Source organism: Geotrypetes seraphini, chromosome 4, assembly GCF_902459505.1.
Source record: "Geotrypetes seraphini chromosome 4, aGeoSer1.1, whole genome shotgun sequence".
In the NCBI taxonomy this organism is placed as follows: domain Eukaryota; kingdom Metazoa; phylum Chordata; class Amphibia; order Gymnophiona; family Dermophiidae; genus Geotrypetes; species Geotrypetes seraphini.
This window is the reverse complement of record NC_047087.1, coordinates 278,490,836-278,511,956: the sequence shown is the minus strand read 5'-3', so window position 1 is coordinate 278,511,956 and position 21,121 is coordinate 278,490,836. Positions and strand designations below refer to the sequence as shown.

Genomic DNA, 21,121 nt, shown 5'->3' with positions numbered 1-21,121 from the left:
AAAGTTATATTTTGTTGTAGCCTTGTTCCTCCACCCATAAATTCTAAAATTGCTGGGGGGTTTAGGTCCTTCGGTAGAGTTACAGCCTTTTTTTCAGCTAGAAATCCTGGTGGTGGCCATTTTGAATTTTTCCCGATTTGAATTCTAAGTTCTCAAACGTCTTCAAAAAGCCTTGTTTTGATTCTAACCACCAGGGATGGCATCCTCATGCTCCAATGATATGAATTCATGCAAAGTGTGCCAATTGGGCACTTGAAGAGTGCCTTTGCGCCATGTGTTCCATGGCACATGCTGGGGAGGTGGGGACCTTGGGTTTAGCCTCTGACTACCTTATTAATGCTGCTAAATGACTGTTGGGATGGATAGGGGAAGATTTTGCCCTCTTGGGGTCCCGTGATGCAGAAAAGAAAAGCGCTTTAACCCTCCTCTTGAAGGGGGTTCTCAGTCCTCTATACCCTTTACACATAACTTTGTGAACTTGCCCTGGCAAGCCTATGTCTGCCTCACTGCTGCTGCTTCTTCTGGGTCAGCTAGAGAGCGACAATCAGCACAGCCTCCCTATGTTCCAACATCTGCTTCTCCATGGAGGTCCATGTCTCCCCTGGACACTGACAGCTGGTCAGACAAGGTCCCTAAAGATGATGATCTGGACGCTTATCCTCTCTCCCAGGATGAAGCCTTGGTAGAGACGATGTGATACTGGGTGAAGTGGATCAGGATCTGAGTGCTGCTGTGGACCAGGGCGAGGACTAGAGAGCTGCACGGGAACGGAGATGACAGGGATCCCGCGGGATCCCCCTTCGGGTCGCGGGGATCCCGTGGGGACGCCCCCTAGGGTCGCGGGGATCCTGTGGGGACGCCTCCGAGGGTCGCGGGGCTGGATGTACTCGTCTTCTCCCTACCTGCCCTGCCGCAGCACACAGCCAAACGGAAGTCTTCCCGATGTCAGCGCTGACGTCGGAGGGAGGGCTTAAGCAAAGCCCTCTCTCCCTCCGACGTCAGCGCTAACATCGAAAAGACTTCCGGTCGGCTGTGTGCTGCGGCAAGGCAGGTAGGGAAAAGGCAGTGGCGTACCAGGGGGGGTGTGGGGAGGGCGGTCCGCCCCGGGTGCAGCACAGCTGGCCAGGTCCCCTTTGTGGCGCTTCCCCCGACCGACCGACAACAGACCCGGTCCGACAAACCTCCCTGCCCTGTAGCCGTGAATCTAAATTACTTTCTTACAGCAGCTTCAATACAGCAGTTTCAGTATATATGCAGTTCAGTAATGGAGAGGGAACAGACTCTTCCATTAAGACTAAATTTCTCACTCTTCTTGATACAGTTAAGAGCTGCTACTTTTTCCGATTGTCCTTGGTTTTGTTGCAAAATCAGATTTTACTTGTGAAAAAAACCTAGCCATACACCTAGGTCTCAGAGACTCGGATAGCTTTTTAAATATTAAAGAAAGCACATTGTGGCCCTTTCAGAATGGAGAGTGCTGTTTTAAACTCCAATTTGCCCATAGGAATGACATCCTTCTAAGAATACCTGTAAGAAGGTAATTTAGATTCGCGGCTACAGGGCAGGGAGGTTTGTCGGACCGGACCTGTTCTGTTGTCAGTTGGGCGGGGAAGCGCCACAAAGGTAAGGGGCAGGGAGGGAGAAAGGGAGGAAAGGTGGATTGGAGAGGAAAAGACGCTTAAGGTAAAACTGAGGGGGGAGATGGACGCTGAAAGCACTGGGGAAGACAAAGGGGTGGAGAAGGATGCTGAAAAGACATGGGGAAGATGGGGGGAGAAGGACACTGAAAGGACATGGGGAAGACAGAGGGGGGAGAATGACGCTGAAAACACATGGGGAAGACAAAGGGGGGGGAGAAGGACGCTGAAAAGACATGGGGAAGACGGGGGGGAGAAGAACACTGAAAGCACATGGGGAAGATGGGGGGGGGGAGAAGGACGCTGAAAGGAAATGGGGAAGAGAGAGTGGGGAGAAGATGCAGGCAGGGAAGAAGACAGAGATGCCAGACTATGGGGGGGGGGGAGAGCGGAGGAAAGAAGATGGGTGCCAGACCAATTTGGAAGGGGGGAGAAAGGGAGAGGCACAGTAACAGAGCAAATGGAAGACGCAGAGAGAAAAGAGACAGTGGATGGAAGGAATTGAATGAGAACATGAGGAAAGCAGAAACCAGGCAACAAAGGTAGGAAAAAAATTCTATTTCTTTTTTTTTTTTTGCTTTAGGATAAAGTAGTATATTAGTTGTGTTGATAAAAATTTATAAACATTAGAGGCTCTGGTAGAAACCCGTTTACAAACTATGTATTCTTCCCAATTAATATTTCCAAATTAATAAAGTCCTTTTGCTTATTTGTAAATGGGTTTCTACCAGAGCCTTTAATTCAGTAGCATAATTAAATGAAATAACTATTTCTGTAGTTTATAGGGATGGGTGGGGACGGAGGGGATTCCTCACGGGGATGGGTGGGGACAGGTGGGATTTCTGTCCCCGCGCAACTCTAGCGAGAACCCCTCAGTTTGCAGGCTGTTCAAGTCTGCTGCTCTGATAGATCTTCTCTTTGAGTCTACTTCCCACTGCTCCCTGTTGAGCGGGGTCCGCTCTCAGCCTACCGCCTTTCTGTGGCACCCAGATATGAAAATCTCTAATTTCTGAGTATTGGGAGAACAAGGAGGGCTCCCTTAAAGTGCTAAAAGTAATGTCTAAGCTATATCCTATGGACCAGGAGTTCCAGAAAATGTTTGCTATGCCTAAGGTGGACTCTGGTGGCTCAGATGACCAAGTGCATATCCCTTTCCAGTGAAGGGGGCATAGTGCTTAAGGATCAACAGGATTGCAGACAGGACATGTTGCTTTCCAGTGAAGGGGGCATAGTGCTTAAGGATCAACAGGATTGCAGATTGGACATGTTGCTCAAGAGGCAATTTGAGACTTTGTCTCTGGTGGTGAGGACTGCTGTGGCAGCCTCCTTTGTGGCTTGAGCATGCCATTCTAAATTCTGTGACCCAAGAGGTATGCATTCGGATTCCCCTTCCCAGCTGTTGCTGGTGAGAGTGGACTGTGTGGCTGTTGCTTTGTATGATCTGCTTCAGGTAGTGGGCAAAGTCTCAGCTTATTCTGTGTCTGCTCGTAGAATCCTGTAGATCAGACATTGGGCTGGGGATTCCACCTCCAAAGCCATGTTCAGCAGGCTTCTTTTAGGAGCAATATGCTGTTTGGCCAGGGGTTGGATGACCTCATGGTTAGTGTCCTGGATTGCCACCCAAAGTCACTCCCAGAGGCAAGTGTAGGACCTCCTAAAGGGCAAGCCTTTAGTGGCTCTTGCCATTCCTGCCTTTTCTCCTCTGGGTCCTCGTCCCAGAGGTTTTTTCAGAGCCCACAGCAGAGATTTTCTTGGAATAGAAAATCCCTGGGCTCCATCTCCCACTCAGGGTGTCGGCTGAAGAAGTCACAATTATGCCAAGCCCCTTGGCCTTCCTGAACAAGATCGGAGGTAGGAATTCCTGGCAGGTTGTGAGGCTATCACGACTGACCAGGGGGTTCTGGGAATAATCAGGGATGGCTACAAGTTGGAGTTTGCCCATCCTCTCTTTGCCTGGTTTGTGGACTTGCCTGTAGGCAGACCAGAGAAGCAGCCCAGGTTCAGCAACTGTTCAAAGTTTGCTGGAATTATCTTCAGGTTCTGGGCTTGATGGCAGCCCAATAGAAGTGGTTCCTTGGGAGAGAATGTATATGCACCCCTTACAGCACTCTTCTGTCTCGCTGGTCTCTGCAGAGGGACCGTCTACATATTTAATTGCCCTGGCCGACAGACCCATTGCAGCATATCTTGGTGGTTTTGCCCTCAGTCATTATCCTCAGGAATGCCTCTAAGGATCGACTCCTAGACCATGCTGACAATGAATGACAGCCTATTGGGCTGGGGAGCGCAGTGCTAGGACTGATCAGTATAGGGTCAATAGTCCCCATTGCAGTGCCGTTGGTCCATCAACAGGCTGGAACTCCGAGCCATCCGGTTGGTGCTGATTGAGTTTCAGCCCCATTTGTCCAACAAAGAAGTCAGAGTGTTTTCCGACAATGCAACAGCAGTGGCTTATGTCAACAAGCAAGGAGGCACCAGGAGTATTGGCCTCCAGAAGGAGGCGAAAGCTCTCTTCCGCTGGGCAGAGACTCATCTTCTGGCCATCATTGCAGCTCATGTCGCCGGAGTGCAAAACGTTCAGGTAGACTTTCTCAGCAGGCAGACTCTGAACCTGGAAGAGTGGTCCCTTTGTCTCAGCGTTTCAGAGCATCATTGATTTCGTAGCAAGTTTACACTGAGACCGTTGGTCAGCAATTACCCTTGATTTATACATGCTTATGTTTATTTCTGTTTGCGGTTTAATTTGAAACCTTATCAACCTTGGACCCCTGATGAAGGCATGTTAATCGAAACATGGACCGTGTTGGGTCCCTTGGTTTGTTAAAAGGTGGTAACATTAACCACATTTAGTAATAGATATAATAAACATAGCCTTCATCTTGTACGGTTGTCTGCAGTTTTTCCTTGTTTTCCGTGTGCTGTTTTGTTTTTACTGCAGACTGTGTTGGATTTTTATTTTTGTTTTTTCGCTAGGATGATTCCACCAGATGAGATTTGTTGGATGCAACTTGGTCATCCCTTCACACTTTCACCAAGTTTTATAGGGTGAATGTAGCAGCTCGAGGACTCCTTCTTTGGAGCCTCAGTTTTGAAGACAGGCTTCTCTCTCCTACCCGGGGTTTCTGGGACTGCTTAGGTACATCCCTTTATTCAGCATATCATCCCTATTTCACTGGAAAAAGGATTAGGTTCTTACCTTGATAATCTTTTGCAGTAGATAGGCATGGTATGCTGAACCCCCCTCTCCCCTCCACCCCCCGCCCATCATTGCCGATGCACCTGCCTGGACCTCTTGCTATTTGAAGGCTGTGTCTCTGACCTTTCTGCCAGCTATCGTAAATTGAAAGACATATATTGTCTGTATATAGTTGCTTGAGGTTTCCCCAGAGTTCCACTGTTTCTTATGGCCTTTTGCTAATAAAGATTATTTGTTCCTTTCCTCTCCATGGCATGTTTGAGCTATGGGGCTCATAATCAATATTTAAACACGTCTTAAAAACCTGCCCAAGTCGGCACTTGGATGACCTAAAAGACAGGTCAACCAAGTGCTGATACACCTATTTTTTAAATGTATCCAGGAACTTTTTATGCCCCTGAATATCGCTGTATGCTCAGAGCTGAAAGGGTGTATTTGGAGGAGTGGTTGGGGCAGGGGATGTGGGCCAACCTAGACTTAGTCATCCTGCAGAGATAATCAAATGTTTTACTAGACTTGCTAGACAGAACTTATATGTTGTGGTTAGACGATGTAAAAACAGGTTTAGGGTGCCCCAAAAATATCCAAAATGAATCGATAACCACTGCAGAGACAAAGTAAAGATACACACACACTCCCCAGTGTTCATCGATTCCCCTCACCCCCCCCCCACAAAGATCAGAATAAAAATGTATATACCTGTCACCAGAACATCAGCACCTAGTATAGGAAAGCCTTGTAGAGCTGCACACAGGTCTCTTAAATAGCCTGGGGGGGGGGGGGCTAGTGAACCATAGAGAGGAGGACCCAGGCCAATAAGCCACTCTAGCCACTACTTGTGGGTGGAACATGTGCACCCACCAAAACCCTACTGTACTGCCATATAGGAGGCACCTGCAGCCATGAGAACTACTGGTGTTATAGACAGGTGAGTATAATGGGCTTTGGGGAGCTCACCATAACCTATAAGGGAGTTCTGGTGAGATGTTTGTGTCACCGTTTTTGTGAAGTTCATAGTGCTCTGTAAAGTACCCCACTGCTCTGTTGCCATGTGTGGGTGGCCAGTCCATCACAATGCCGGCCCCTCCCATGTACAAAAGGTCTTGTTCTGGGCATTTGAGCCTTAGACAAAATTTTGGTCGAGAATGTGGTATAAAGATAGACGACCTGGTGGTCTGGACGAACAATGGCCTGGACATCCAGATAGACGATTCTTTAAAAAAAAAAAATGAACATTTTCCTGCTACTGACTTTGGGCGTCTAGTGCCATATGTTCAAATCAGACTTAGACGTATCTTTTGATTATGCCCTCCACGTGTTTATATTTATGAGCAGAACAAAGACTTGTTGGGGAGTTTCCCCATTCTCCTGTTCTCTCCTGTAGGGCTATTGCTGACTTTGAAACTAACAGACTGGGGGCAGCAGAGAGCAGGAAGAAGGGGGAGGTACTGAAAACAGTGATCAATATCTCCTGCAATGGACTCATGGGAGTGGATGCAAGACCCTCAGTTCAGCATACCATCCCTATCTACTGGAAGAGATAGAAGGTATGAACTCAATATCTTTTTTTCACAATAGTGTGCAGGATATAAATTTCATAGCTTATGCTTATAATTCATGTGAATTTTTTTCTTAAATCTTTTATAAAGTTGCACCTCTGTGAGAAAAATAAAAATTTAATTTAGCTCTTTTTCAAAATGTTCCTGTGTGTGAATAACTTGTTAGTGGCATACCTTCCATAGAAAGCATTTCATGAAGAGTCTTTTCAGCTGTACCTTGTGTTTAAATCCCCATATTGCTATGATGGGAGTATGTGAAAGCCCAGCCCAGGCCTATTCAAGAGGATCAACAATATAAACACTTATTTTCTAAGCTCAAAAATGGAGTAGAAGTATGCTTTAGGTTTACAGGATTATAATACTGCCCTGGATTGTGCTTCACCATAACTTCTAGTATACCTTCATGATATAGAGCCCCGTCTAGTGCTTACCAGCGATGGTGAAGATGGAGGGGACAGGAGCCATCCACTATATTGGAGCTACTAGTAACAGTACTCGCATCAGAGGAAGTTCCATTAGCTGATTGCCAGGTAAGTGATGGTAACGCCAGAAGGCCTACTGCTGGACAAGGGGGATCAGAGGGAAGCCGACAAGAGGTCAGAGGTTGTCCCAAGGCGAGAAAGATGATAATCGGATGGCAGTGTTGTGCTAATTACGTACTGTTCAAAAGTAATTAATTGCTGTTGCTGGTTATGTCTCAGCTTAGAGAGAGGCTGACCATTGGGCTCTGCGGCTGTTCTTAACTGGCTTGTCAGTGATGTGGTCCGGAGCTGATGTTTTAGTGCCGAGGATTGCTGGACTGTTTTGGGACTTTGAGTTTTTTGTTTTATTTTAATTTTATTCTTTTTTCTAATAATTTATTATTATAATTTATATTTATATTAGTATCTTTACTATTTAATAACTGTTACTCAGGTACTTTAGCTAGATTGTAAGCTTTCGGGACAGATAGGGAAGTTCTAAGTACCTAATTTTATTTTATTGTAACCTGTTCTGGACTCCTGGGGAGGACGGGCTATAAAAATGAGCTAATAAATTAATTAATTAATAAATTAAAGAAACTCAAAATGCAGTTTGGAGACAGAGTTGGAATCTGACTAGAGATTGGCAGCAGAGGAAGATCATGATCCGGAGCAATCAAATATGTCTCCTTCATTGTTAAACCCACAGTTGTGATGGATTCACTTTGGAAATTTTAGTTAAATTAGATACTGTAGTAGCTTAGTTTATTCTCATTTGATATATACCCCTGGAAGGACGTATTGACAAAACGGTTTACAATAGCAATAAAACTGATAAAAGAAGGCTTGAGGACTGGACATGTTGCTCAAGAGGAGCTGATGTGCCAGTAATCAACAGGCAGTCGCCCTGCAAAGCACCAGCAACTAGCACAATTATGAAGTGTCACAGGCCTAGGCATTAGGGCACTTGTGCGCCACGGGCCCCGACAAGCAGCAGGCAGCTATCCACCGACCTCTAAAATTTAAAGGTACCGCCAGGGGGGGGGGGGGCAGTATATTCGCTTCATAAGACGCACCCTTATTTCCACCAACTTTTTTAGGAGAAAAAAGTGTGTCTTATGTAGTGAAAAATTCGGTAATTTAATTATGTCATTGTACAGTTCTCTTAAGTGCTCCCTCAGTTCCTTCCAAATTTCAAGAGCATCAGCAATAAAACAGCTATTTTTCTGTATTTTGTTTAAAGCTTCGGTAATGGTTTCAGGATTCTCAGCATATCTTAAACATTTCTCTTAAGCCCAATGTTGAGGATTTTGACCTGAAAAGATAGAGCCTTACTCTAGGCCCTTAATCTGTGTGGCGTTTGAAGAATAAAAGAGCAGGTCTTTACCCAGAGTTTGAGGATTTTGACCTAACAGTGCCATCTATTTTCTCTAAAAAATTTTCAGAAACTATCATAATAGGCAGATTCTTGATATTCTGCTCAAAATAGTCCACTACAACGTTCTGTCTAACATCTTTTGAGAACATTAACTTGGTTCCACCCATTCTTTTCAGAGCTGCTGCTTCAAAAAGATGTGATAAGTTTGTGATTTAAAAAAACTGCAGATTAGAAAATGATTGTTATGGAAGTATTTAGCAATTTCAACAGCATTAGTCTACTTCAGCCATCAAGACTTAGGTTAACAAGTGTGGAGGGGCATAATCGAAAGGGACGTCTAAGTCCGTTTACATCCATCTCGCACATCGTCTAAAGTTAAAAAGAGCCTAAGACACATTTTCGAAAGATATGTCCAACTTTTTTTTACTTTTGAAAATCGTCTAATTATAAGTCCTGCCGATCTGATCGTTCAAGCCATGAAATCGTCCATCTTTATACCACATTTTCGTCCAAGCCACGAAATCGTCCATCTTTATACCACATTTTCGTCCAACTTTCTGTCAAAGTCCAAAATACCTAGAACAAGCCCTGTTGGACGTGGGAGGGGTCTGCAAAGTGATGGACTGCACACCCAGACATGCCACCTAAATAGTGGGGTATGTTACAGGGCATTGCTGTGAACTTCACAAAAAGGGTGCCATGGCTTCTCCTCCCTACAGCTCCCTTATAGGTGATGGTGAGCCCCCCAAACCACCTCCAGAATACCTTAGACCCACTTATCTACCACCCCAATAGCCCTTATGGCTGCAGGAGCTACTTATATGCCAGTAAAAAAGGGTTTTGGGGGTGTATAGGGTAGTGCACATGTTTAAGTATCAATGCAGTGATTGCTGAAATTTAAAGTTGTGAATACAATTTTTATGGGGTGGGGGTGATCACTGAGGTAGTGTGTGGGGGTCTATGTTATGTGTTTGCAGTGCTTATCCGGTGAGTTTAAGTGGACCACCAGCCAGTCAGGTTTTTGAGATAACCCTATTTAATATGCATGAGAGAGATTTGCATATAATTGAGATGGCAGGCATGTAAATCTGCTCCATGCATATTCATTAGGGCTATCCTGAAAACCTGACTGGCTGGTGGTCCTCCAGGACAGGTTTGGGAAACACTGGTCTAAGTCACAACGTCCAAGTTCCGTCGATCCTGGGCTGTATAACTTTTGATTATACATGCTGTACGACTAAGTCTAAGCCAGCCCACGTCCCGCCCAACTCCCGCCCTTGACATGCCTCTTGAAATGCCCCGTTTAGCTTTGGACGTTGAGCGGCACTATGAAGGCCTAGGTCGTTTAGAAATATGTCCAAAACCTGTTTTGGTTTTTTTTTGGCGCTTGGACGATTTTGAGAAATGTTCGTCCAAATGCCGACTTAGGCCGGTTTTTGGACATTTTTCTCTTTCGATTATGAGCCCCTTACCCTCTAGACGTTTTGCACATTGTTCCATTTCTCTGTTATAAGCTTTATCCAGCAGTTTCCCTGCAACATCTGCTCTGCTGGGTGGACTGTATCCTGTTCTCAATGACTAAACCATAGTAATGTGTGGGTGTTCAATCGACCAAAAGAAGAGTTTTTTGTATAAACAAACTGGGCAATTTTTCATCAGTTACCTCTTTTTCTAATCTTGGTTTTTATCACAAACTTATCTATTATGGTTCCTGGTTGGTCAGATTTTTTCTGTTTTAGCTGATATACTGTGGATATGTGATATACTGTATATGATGTGATTAAAGCACTATCCTAGACAGATAACTCTGAAACTATAGAACAGGAGGGTGGTGATCTCGAAGGTGGATAGTTTACAGAATCCTTTAGGTTGATAGATTCCCAGAATTTTATAGTATAGTTATTTATATAGTATAGTTATTTTGTTATTGATACCATATCTGCCTATTTAATATTAGTCATTGTATTCACTGCCACTAAGTACTTCCCAAAAAAGGAATGTTTGCTTGATTCAATTTTATTTCTTCATAACAACTGTATCAAAATGACAGTAACATTCAGTAATAATAACAAATATATTTTTGCTCAAATATGACGAGTTCCTCAAAGCTTTAAGAAATATGATGAAATCAAAACATTTACCAACCTAAGGGCTCCTTTTACGAAGGTACTCGTTTTTAGCGCGCGTTAACCCTGCACTACACAGAAAATACTAACACCAGCTCTATGGAGGCATTAGCGTCTAGTGTGCGCGGCATTGTAGAACGCGCTAAGCATGCACTAAAACCACTAGCACATTTCATACAAGGAGCCCTAAATATTCTGCCTGTTCATTTTCCTTTTATCATCTTCATTAAAGTACTTATGATGATTCATATTTGAGCTACCAGGCCTTGTATTTCTTTGTTTGCGTTTTGTTTTGCATACCTGTCTGCCTGCCTTACCCATAGGAAGAGGAATTTCATTAAAAGATTCCCGATCTAGGTCTCTCTTGCAGCCTGCTGCCATTATAAGGTTTTCTCCTTCAAGGATCTGATAAAGAAAGGGTTACTTTCAAAAGCTAATCATAAAATGCATTGAATCAGTTCAATAAAAAATGTACTACTTTATTTCCTTTGGTTTTGTTTTATTTCTATATATCTCCAAGGAGAGAGTAATATGATACTGCAGACTATATACACAAAGATTATATGTACAAAGATCCCAAGACTTGTGGTGTATTCTGCTCAAAAGGTTTCATTTTCATTTTTATTCCTTGCTTCTCCCTCACACTTAGCTCCTTGTGCAGATATATAAACTTAGCACTTAAGTAAGGGATTGATTCTGTATACATCAATTTACAAAGGAATAAAGGGGCTAAGGTCTTTTTCTCAACTCTGTATAATTTTATAACATTTTTGCTGTGAGGGAGAAACATGTTATCTCTGCAAACTAAACCTTAGATTTGTATACCGCATCATCTCTACATTCGCAAAGCTCGACACAGTTAACAAGGGTTAGGGTAGAAAGGAACTCCAGTGAAGGGAAAAGACAAAATGAAGAGAAAATTTAGGACAGAGTAACCAGAGAGAGGAGACACAAATTCACAGTTTTAAACTTCCATTTAAAGGAATTAGAAATATTATTGAAGTGTTTTCAAAGAGGGTTGTACATTTAATAATAATAACTTTATTTTTGTATACCGCAATACCACAAAACAATTCAGAGCGGTTTGTTCCAAAGCTGATAAGTAAAATTTGTACCTCACAGTCACTAAATGATGTGGACATTTATTTGGATTGATTTACTACTTTTTGAAGAAATTCACCAAAGGTTGTGCAGAGCAAGTATAATCCGGACAATATTACGTTTTGAATAGGCAAGCTGGTGCTGTTGTGGGGGTTACAGTAGGCCATTTCTTATGTTGAAGAAGTGCTTGGTTGGATTGGCAGCCTGTTCAGTGCCTAGATAGATTGTTTTGGTTACCGTTAAGACTTGCAACGAAAAAAACCACTCTAGATAATAGTTATAAATGGTGCAATAGAGATGGTATAATCAGGTGTACAAAAAATTTTTATGCTCAGAATCATGGAGGGGTAACTGGGGAGAACCCCAGAAAAGACCACCTCACCGCCCAATCATCGCATGTACAAAAGTAGACAGCAGATTATGTCAAGTCTTTTAAAGATGTAAATCGTAAGAATCCCAAAGAGGCTAAAAAGTTCTTTTAAAAGGATTGCATTAGATTATTTGAAAGAACTCAGCAAACTTATCTTTTACCTTGCAGGTTCCGACATGCACGTTTCGCTCCTGCCTCAGGGAACCAACGATAGTATATAGAAAAACACTCATGCGATGGGCATCAAAGATTCTAGAAAAATGCAAAAGTTAAACGAATTAATATTTTATTCATTCTAAAAGTTAAAATAAATCCAACTTATGCTATGATAATACAGCTTTCAGCTATAAAGGAAGGGACTCACCAAAAATAGCACCTGTCTCATTTGAAAAACGGAGAACATTTCTTTCAGCTTTCTTCACTCGTTTGCGTCATTCCATATTCTCAACACGCATTCAAGATTAAACAGAAAGTGAAGGGGGGGTTGGAGGTGAGGGTACTTTGAGTAGAGAATTCAGCATGCCAATTAACAGCCAAGTACTGATAAGGGCTTATTAATGTATAGAATTTGCATGCAGATATCAGCATTGCTTGCAATTTTGGATGCCCAAACTTGTACGCCATTTCTAGAATCTAGAAGCAAAGTAGAATTGGTGTGGGGCCTTGGAGAAGTATGCTCTTCTTCCTGTATTCTCTGGCCCCCAAGCTAAACAAACTGTTCTGTAGCCCCAGAAATCCACTCAGCCAGAGGGTTCAACAGGGATTGCTGCAACATTGTCTCTTAAAAGTAAGCCTGAACTGCTGTTCTGTGACAGTGGCTCCATTTGTACGGGGGGGATGGGGATAGAGTTAATTAATACCATAGATAAGTTGACTTGTAAATCTATAATTTTATAAAATATTCTATTGTTAACTTCTACAAATTTTGGGGTGATACTATTGTGTTCTTTTGCAAGAAGGTAAAGTTTGTGTGTAGATATCATATATACTGCTACTCACCATACTGCATAGAAACAGTTTACAAAATAAAAGCCCACAAACGGCAGTGAGGAAAGGGAGGGACAAAAGGAAATGAAAAGTTAGGAAGAGAAAGGTTGTCCAAATAACTAGGTTTTGAGAGATTTTAAAAGAGGGATGGGAGAATTCTGATTTGTTACTTCTAGCCAGTTGATATCGTGTGAAAAAGCAGTTTAATGAGTTATGTCCAGTCAGATAGTGGAAGAGGAAGGGCGCTGTAAAGTACAGGTTGGAGTATATGGAATATGTAAATCAGTGACCTTCACTCATTGATTCAGACTTTGAGTAGAGCAGCCCTTTCTATTGTAAACATACTATTGGGAAAAAAAACTGATATACAAAAAAACTTGCCAATACTAGTGAACAATAAGAGGCTTATACATATAAAAGTCGAAATCTTAGGGGTCCTTTTACTAAGGCGCGCTAAATGCTAAGGCATCCATTATATTCTATGGGCACCTTAGCATTTAGTGTGCATTAAATCAGTTAGCGTGCCTTAGTAAAAGGACCCCTTAATTAGCTAAATCATCCATCTTACTCGAGCAAAATACTGCAAGAAAATAATCTCGTTTTTACATTTATTCCCCTCCCCCATATAGAGAAGAAGAGATAGGTGTAACCAAAAACAGGTACAGCGCAATATATCAAGAATTCAATAAAGTGAGAAGGCCCCACAGGCCAAAGTTCTTCAAATGCACCGCTCTCAATTTACCTAAGATACAAATGTTTAAATCATTTTATTCAAGTGTCCACAACATGTCACAACAAATATACATTATTTACAATACTTATAACCAGTACATTAGAATTATTTAGTTATCACTTTCTTAAACAAGGACACTAGAGTATTTCTCCTCCTATACGAGTTCCGCTATCTCCCCCCACCCCCCCCCTTGTAAACTGCTCATTACAAAAATCTGAAATCTTATAAACCTGATGTTCAACACACTCCAATGTCCAAGAGATATCTACGGTAAAATCTTAAAGGAACTTTCATTTGAGAGCCCATAGTGTAAGCCTTTGACAATGTTTCCTGTACATCCTCAGTTAAGTCCTCCCCAGGTAGAAACATAGAAACATAGAAAAAGGCAGCAGAAAAGGGCTATAGCCCACCAAGTCTGCCCATTCCAAGTATCCCCTCCCCTGAATTTACTCCCTTAAAGATCCCACGTGAGTATCCCATTTTCTCTTAAAATCCGTCACGCTGCTGGCCTTTATCACCTGGAGTGGGAGTCTGTTCCAATGATCCACTACTCTTTCGGTGAAGAAGTACTTCCTGGAGTCGCCATGAAACTTCCCTCCCCTGATTTTCAGCGGATGCCCTCTGGTGGTCGAGGGTCCCATGAGACAGAAGATATCATCTTCTGACTCGATGCGTCCCATGATGTACTTATATGTTTCAATCATATCTCCCCGTTCTCTTCTTTCCTCAAGTGAGTATAGCCGCAATTTTTTAAATCTTTCTTCATACGTGAGATCCTTGAGCCCCAAGACCATCCTGGTGGCCGTTCGCTGAACTGACTCGATCCTCAGCACGTCCTTTCGGTAGTGTGGTCTCCAAAACTGAACACAATACTCCAAGTGAGGCCTCACCATGGCTCTGTACAACGGCATCATAACTTCAGGTCTCCTGCTGACGAAACCTCTGCGGATACACCCCATCATTTGTCTTGCCCTGGAGGAAGCCTTCTCCACTTGATTGGCAACCTTCATGTCCTCACTAATGATCACCCCTAGGTCGCGTTCCGCCGTGGTCCTAACCAAGGTCTCACCATTTAGTACATAAGTTCTACGTGGGTTTCTCTTACCCAGGTGCATTATCTTGCATTTTTTTAGCATTGAAGCCTAGCTGCCAAGTAGTTGACCATTGTTCCAGCAACAGTAGGTCGTGTGTCATTATCAGGTAATAAGCTTTTGTCTACTATGTTGCAAAGTTTGGTGTCGTCGGCGAACAGTGATACCTTTCCTCTAAGTCCTTGCGTCATATCTCTTATGAATAAGTTAAATAGAATCGGGCCCAGGACCGAGCCCTGCGGCACTCCACTGATCACGTCCGATGCTTCGGATGGGGTACCGTTCACCACCACCTTCTGAAGTCTACCGCTCAGACAATCCCCAACCCATGTAGTTAGAGTGTCTCCTAATCCTATCGATTTCAGCTTATTCAGTAATCTTCGATGAGGGACGCTTTACTGAAGTCCAAATGCTTTACTGAAGTCCAAATATACCACGTCCAGTGACTCTCCGGCGTCCAGTTGTCTAGTAACCCAGTCAAAAAAGCTAATCAGATTAGATTGGCAGGATCTGCCCTGGGTGAACCCGTGTTGGTGTGGATCACGCAGTTTTTCCTTCGTCTAGGATTGTGTCAAGATTCTGTTTGATCAGTGTTTCCATGAGTTTACACACTATAGACGTGAGACTCACTGGTCTGTAGTTTGCTGTCTCTGTCCTGCAGCCCTTTTTGTGGAGTGGGAGAGGTAAAGTAGAGATGTCGAGATGTCGAGCGGCATAATTTTAAAAAAAAGTCTTAAATCCGTTTTGGGTCTAAAGCGCTAGTCCAAAATACGTCCAAAAAATTTTTTTTTTTTTTTAAGAATTGTCTACTTCTACATCCAGCCGTTTGATCGTCCAGCCTGCTAAGTCGTCTATTATTATACCCCTTTCTCATCCAAAAAAAATTGTCCAAGCCTAAAATGCCTAGAAAAAGATCTTTTGGATGTGAGAGGGATCAGGAAAGTGATGGACTTGGGCACCCATACATGGCAACAGAGTAGTGGGGCACCTTGCAGGGCACTGTTGCGAACTTCACAAAAAGGGTGCCACAAACATCTCACCAGAACTCCCATATAAGTAATGTTGAGCCCCCCAAACACCCCCAAACCTACTATACCCACCTGTCTACCACCCAATAGCCCTTTTTCACAAAGAGGGTGCCACCTCTCTGCCGGGTCCTGCCTACTTCCTGTTTTCATGAAGACAGGACCCAACAGAGAGGAAGGCCTGAAGCGGGCAACAGCAATGAATTGTGTATGCTACTGCTGACCGATGAAGTTCAGAATACCAGGCCTTGGGTGACAGAAGGAGGAAAGGGAGCAGAGGGGGAGAGAATTGGGGTGAGTGTTGCTGTACCCAACTGGAGGGAATGAAAGGAGATGCCAGGGCTTGGAGGGAAGAAGAGATGCCAGGGCATGGAGGGAAGGAGGAAGGTATGCCAGATCAAGGGAAAAGGAAGGGGGAAAGGAAGGAGGAGATGTCAGAGCATGGAGCGGGAGGGAGAGATGGAAGAAAAGGAAAGGAGAGAGATGCCGGGAATCAGGGAAGGGATGATGCCAGACTGTGAGGTGGGAAGGAAAGAAAGGAGAAGAGAGAAATGCCAGAGCATAGGGGAGGGGGTGGTGACAGAGAGAGAAAAATGGAGAGTTGACACAAAGGAGAGAAGGGGCATGGGATAGATAGTTTATGGAAGGAGCATAGAAAGAGGGAAGATGCCATATGGAAGAGAGAGAGAGAGAGAGAGGGTGCACACTGGATAGAAAGAGCACAGAGGGCAGTGAATGGAAGGGGCGAGATAGAGGGTGAACAGTAGATGGAAGGGGTAGAGAGAGGGAAACAGACACTGAATGGAAGTGTGGGGGAGAGGAAGGACAGCTGCTGAATGGAAGTGTGAGGAAAAGGGTGAGCAGATGCAGGAAGGAAGTGGGGAGGAGAAAGAAAAAAGGGCACATGCAGGATTGAGGGAAGAGGATAGAGTTAGTTACTGGAAGGGGTGAGGGAAAAAGGTGGCAAGCTATAGGTAGACACAGTGAAAGAGGGACATTGAGGACTGAATAGTAAAAAAGAATTTAGATAAAAGGCAGAAAATAAATTGAGAAGGAAGACCAGGGAAGAACAGGAGGAAGGGAGCGGAGAGAGAGATGCCAGAGCAGAGGGGGAGGAGAGGAGACAGATACTAGACCAATGGGGGTGAAAGGAGAGATGTTAGGGGGAGGCATACAGTTTCTGTTAGGGGCATAGAAGGAGAGAAGATGCCATATAGGGGCAGAAAGATGGCAGACAGTGGATGGAAGGAAGAGAATAACAAGAAGATGAGGAAAGCAGAAACCAGAGAAGACAAAGGTAGAACAAAAATTTTCTATTTATTTATTGCTTTAGGAGACATGTGTCACTGTTTCTGTGGTATTGCATTGTATGCAGAGTCCAGCTTCTTGCTGGTTCAATTTAACCTTTTGTCTATGTATTTCTATTTTCCCTTTTACAAAACTGTGGAGCGTTTTTTAGCGCCAGCCATGGTGGTAGCAGCTCTGATGCTCAGAATTATATGAGCGTCAGAGCTGTTACCACCGTGGCTAAAATCCACACTACAGTTTTGTAAAAGGGGGAGGGGTAAGTTTGTGACGACATTCCATATTAGGCGAAGGTGTTTTCTGTGCTCTGTGTGTTCGAAAGACATGGTTTTCTGTTAGGATTGACTGCAGGATTGATCTGTATTAGTCTGGCTTGTTTAGTTTTATAATGGGTGTATTGCTGTTGTACTTCTCACAGCAGTATGTAAGATGCTGCCTTTTCCTAGGTACTCATGTGTGACATGTGGCTTGTTACTAAAAATCATCTTTTTCGTACAGATGGGGGGGGTGCCAAAAAATGATGGGCCCCGGGTGTCACACATGCTAGGTATGCCACTGGCCTTTGGTATCCCCTCTTTTCTCATTTTCCAAAATCTCAGTTGTGAATACTAATTGTAAGCTGCTGTTATAAGAATCCATTGGCTAAGTGAGGGTGTATGCTGAATATAAGGGTCTTTTCTCCTCATCCCTAAATGTCAGAAAACAGAATCCTCTTCCCTCTCCACCCTCCCCCCCCCAAGGTAATTGTGATTTGGATTATTCTTCTCAATGTGCATCACTTTGCATTTGTCCACATTAAATTTAATTTGCCATTTAAGACGCCCAGTCTTCCAATTTCCTAAGGTATGCCTGCAATTTTTCACAATCTGCATGCGTTTTAACAACTTTAAACTTGCAGATGACACCTCACTCCTAGTTCTAATTTCCAGATTATTAATAAATAAGTTAAATAGCACTAGTTCTAGTACAGACCCCTGTGGCACTCCACTGTTTACTCTCCTCCATTTAGAAAAATGACCATTTAACCCTACCCTCTGTTTTCTATTCGATACCCAATTCCTAATCCACAACTGAATGTTGCCACCTATCCCATGACTCTTTAATTTTCTCAGGAGCCTCTCATGAGGAACTTTGTCAAAAGCTTTTTGAAAATCTAGATACACTACATCATATTACATCAACCGGCTCACCTTATCCAGGAATCCTACAGCAGTAGGTGGCTACTGGCTTCTTAAATGAGGAAACAATATTTAAATGGCAGTCTTATACCAGTGTTTTTCAACCCAGTCCTTAGGAACCACATGGCCAGCTACGTTTTCAGGATGTCCACAGCGAGTCTGCATGAGATCTATTAGCATGCACATCCTTTGTTGATGACCTTCCAGAAAACAGTAAAGACCCTCCTCTTCAACTAAAATTCCAACTGCAATCAACTCCCCTTCCCCCCTTTATATTCCCCCTTCCTTTCTGCCCTTTCTTCTCCATTCTTCTTAACTTGCTGTATAGTCGTTGGACTGTCCAAATGTATTCCACTGTGAATGTTGGCTTGTAACCTGTTTTGAGCTACTGATGGGATAGAAATCAAATTAAATAAATAAATAAAAATCTCTCTCATGCATGTTCATTGTGGGTATCCTGAAGACCTAACTGAGTGGTGTTTGAGGACAGGACTGTTCTATACATTACATTGAAGCAAGGTAATATAGGTACTCCAGCAAGTATTACCTGTAAAATTCTGTAGTGGTCAAGTCATTCAGGCACCCTGAAATTTTCATTTATTTAACCCCTGGTTGCCATGAAAGTTCTTTGGTTTTTAAGATACCCTCCTATGAAATAAATTGCCAGCTGGATTTTGCTATAATGTGGCACAGTTGTTCCCAATTTATTAACTGCAAAATACATACAAGATATACGCAGTGCCGTACACAGGCAAGTCCATTTGTGTTGTTTACAATCTAGTCATGCCATAAAAGACTTTGAGTGAGGGGCTTGCTTTTCAAAAAGAGACCACTTATGTGGGAGTGTGTGGCGCAGGGGTGTCAAAGTCCCTCCTTGAGGGCTGCAATCCAGTCAGGTTTTCAGGATTTCCCCAATGAATATGCATGAGATCTATTTGCATGCACTGCTTTCATTGTATGCTAATAGATCTCATGCATATTCATTGGGAAAATCCTGAAAACCCAACTGGATTGCGGCCCTCAAGGAGGGACTTTGACACCCCTGGGTTAGAGCTACAGCTTCAGCACCCTGAGGCGATGGGTTCAAATCCCTCGCTGCTCCTATGACCCTGGGCAAGTCACTTAATCCCCTCATTGCCCCAGGTACACTAGATAGAGTTTGAGCCCACTGGGACAGATAGGGAAATATGATAAAGCACCTGAATGTAAACCACTTAGGATATAAGTAATATAATAAATTTAAAAATCTAATTTGGTATAAAACTGTAAGATATCCGGACTCTTCTCCAAAACAACTTAAAAAGAAAAGTACAAACTGCACCTTCAGTTGACATTTATCTAATTTATTTGTATGTATTAGATTTTATCATTTCTAGGGCCTGTTAATAAAACAAAACACTAGTAAATTATATGAACTTGCTGCCCAAATATTTCCATTGTCTGAATTTGCAGTCTTGTGGAAAATGCAAATTTGAGTGTTCTCATACACTGGTTTTGGAAGAAACATCAGAACCAGATCCTACACTGGATTCGGAGGAAACAGCAGTTACTGAACCTGCACCAGGTTTGGAGGAAGAATCAGAAGAAGTTACTGGAGTCTTGTATCTGTCATAATCTGGGATCCAAACTGCTGAATCTGGAAGATGTTTAAACAACTGAGCCTTTTCCAGGTGATTCTTTGGGTATCGTCTATAAAAAGAAGGCTCCGTCTGTTCCTGCTGCTGAAACACATAGGATGTTTGATAATTAGAAAAGCCATCCAACCTGCATGTTACGGCTGGGGGTTTGTCATGACACCAAAGGTTGAAGTTCAGAGAATTTAGTTGACTCTTCTCTTTGTCAGGTTTCTTGCGGCCCAGACCCTAGAGGAAATAAAAAGAAAGAATTTGATACTTATATTTGATGTCCAGAAAAAAAACAAACAAACAGGACCCCTTATATATTTCAAAATACTTTGCAATTGGTTTAAACGTTTAGGGCCCCTTTTGCAAAGCTGCAGCCCATTCAATTTCTATACAATTTTTTTTTTTAATATAAAGTTCCCCTATATACTCTCACACTAAACCTTGTTTGGTAGTTTGAATTGGTCATCCGCTGAAAATCAAAGGCGGGCAATTTCATGGCAACGCCAGGAAGTATTTCTTCACCGAAAGGGTGGTCGATCATTGGAATGGACTTCCACTGCATGTGATCAACGCCAGCAGCATGCTAGATTTTAAAAAGAAATGGGATATGCATGTGGGATCTCTAGCAGGATAAAGTCTGAGGGTGGGTCACTAGGTGGGCAGACTTGATGGGCTATTGCCCTTTTCTGCCGTCATATTCTATGTTTCTGTGTAAAAATAAATTATGCTCAGAGACCCAGAGGACCACAACAGGGGATGAACCCCAAATGTAGCCTCCACCATCCAATCGTAGCATATGATTCTTTAAATTTCACTCGCTTTTAATATCTCCAAAATTCTTCAACAGTTTAAAGGACTGCATTTTAGACACTTATCTGCTTGAAGGTTCCGGAACTTTGTTTGAAAGTGTCAAAATGATTCTCATAATACTTCAAGGCATTCAAAAGTGCAGCATTCAAAGTGGCTTGATAAACTACAGTCCTTTAAACTGTTGAAGAATTTTGGAGATGCTATGCTGTGATAGGATGGTAAGGTTACATTTGGGGTTCATCACCTATCGTGGTCCTCCAGGTCTCTGAGCATAATTTTTCTTTACCGAATACCAATTCAAACTAGCAAAAAAGTGTTTAGGGTGAGAAAGAGTATATAGGGGAACTTTATAAAAAAGTTATGTATTTGCATTAGTTTCCCCTTCATTTGAGAAGGGTTTTTTTTACATTGACTGAGTTGGTATTCAGTTCCTATAGGCTGCATTGCATTTGCTGCACCACTAGGCTACTTCCCCCTCCCCCCACCCCATTCCAATGCCTATGGATGGGGAGCAGACAAAAAAAACCATACTAGCTAAA

General features: G+C 43.0%; 1 protein-coding gene across 2 annotated transcripts in view; it reads right to left on the bottom strand.

The window, feature by feature from the left end:
• Positions 1-19,348: 19,348 nt before the first annotated feature.
• The window catches only part of TEX36 (testis expressed 36), a 41,538-nt gene continuing 39,765 nt past the window's right edge, over positions 19,349-21,121 (bottom strand). Inside the window, exon 5 of one of the 2 annotated variants that reach the window (XM_033940649.1) lies at positions 19,349-20,009. In XM_033940649.1, the coding sequence (XP_033796540.1) occupies positions 19,629-20,009 (381 nt within the window). In that variant the 3' untranslated portion in view covers positions 19,349-19,628. The remainder of the gene's footprint in view (positions 20,010-21,121) is intronic. The other variant, XM_033940650.1, reaches the window with a different exon arrangement.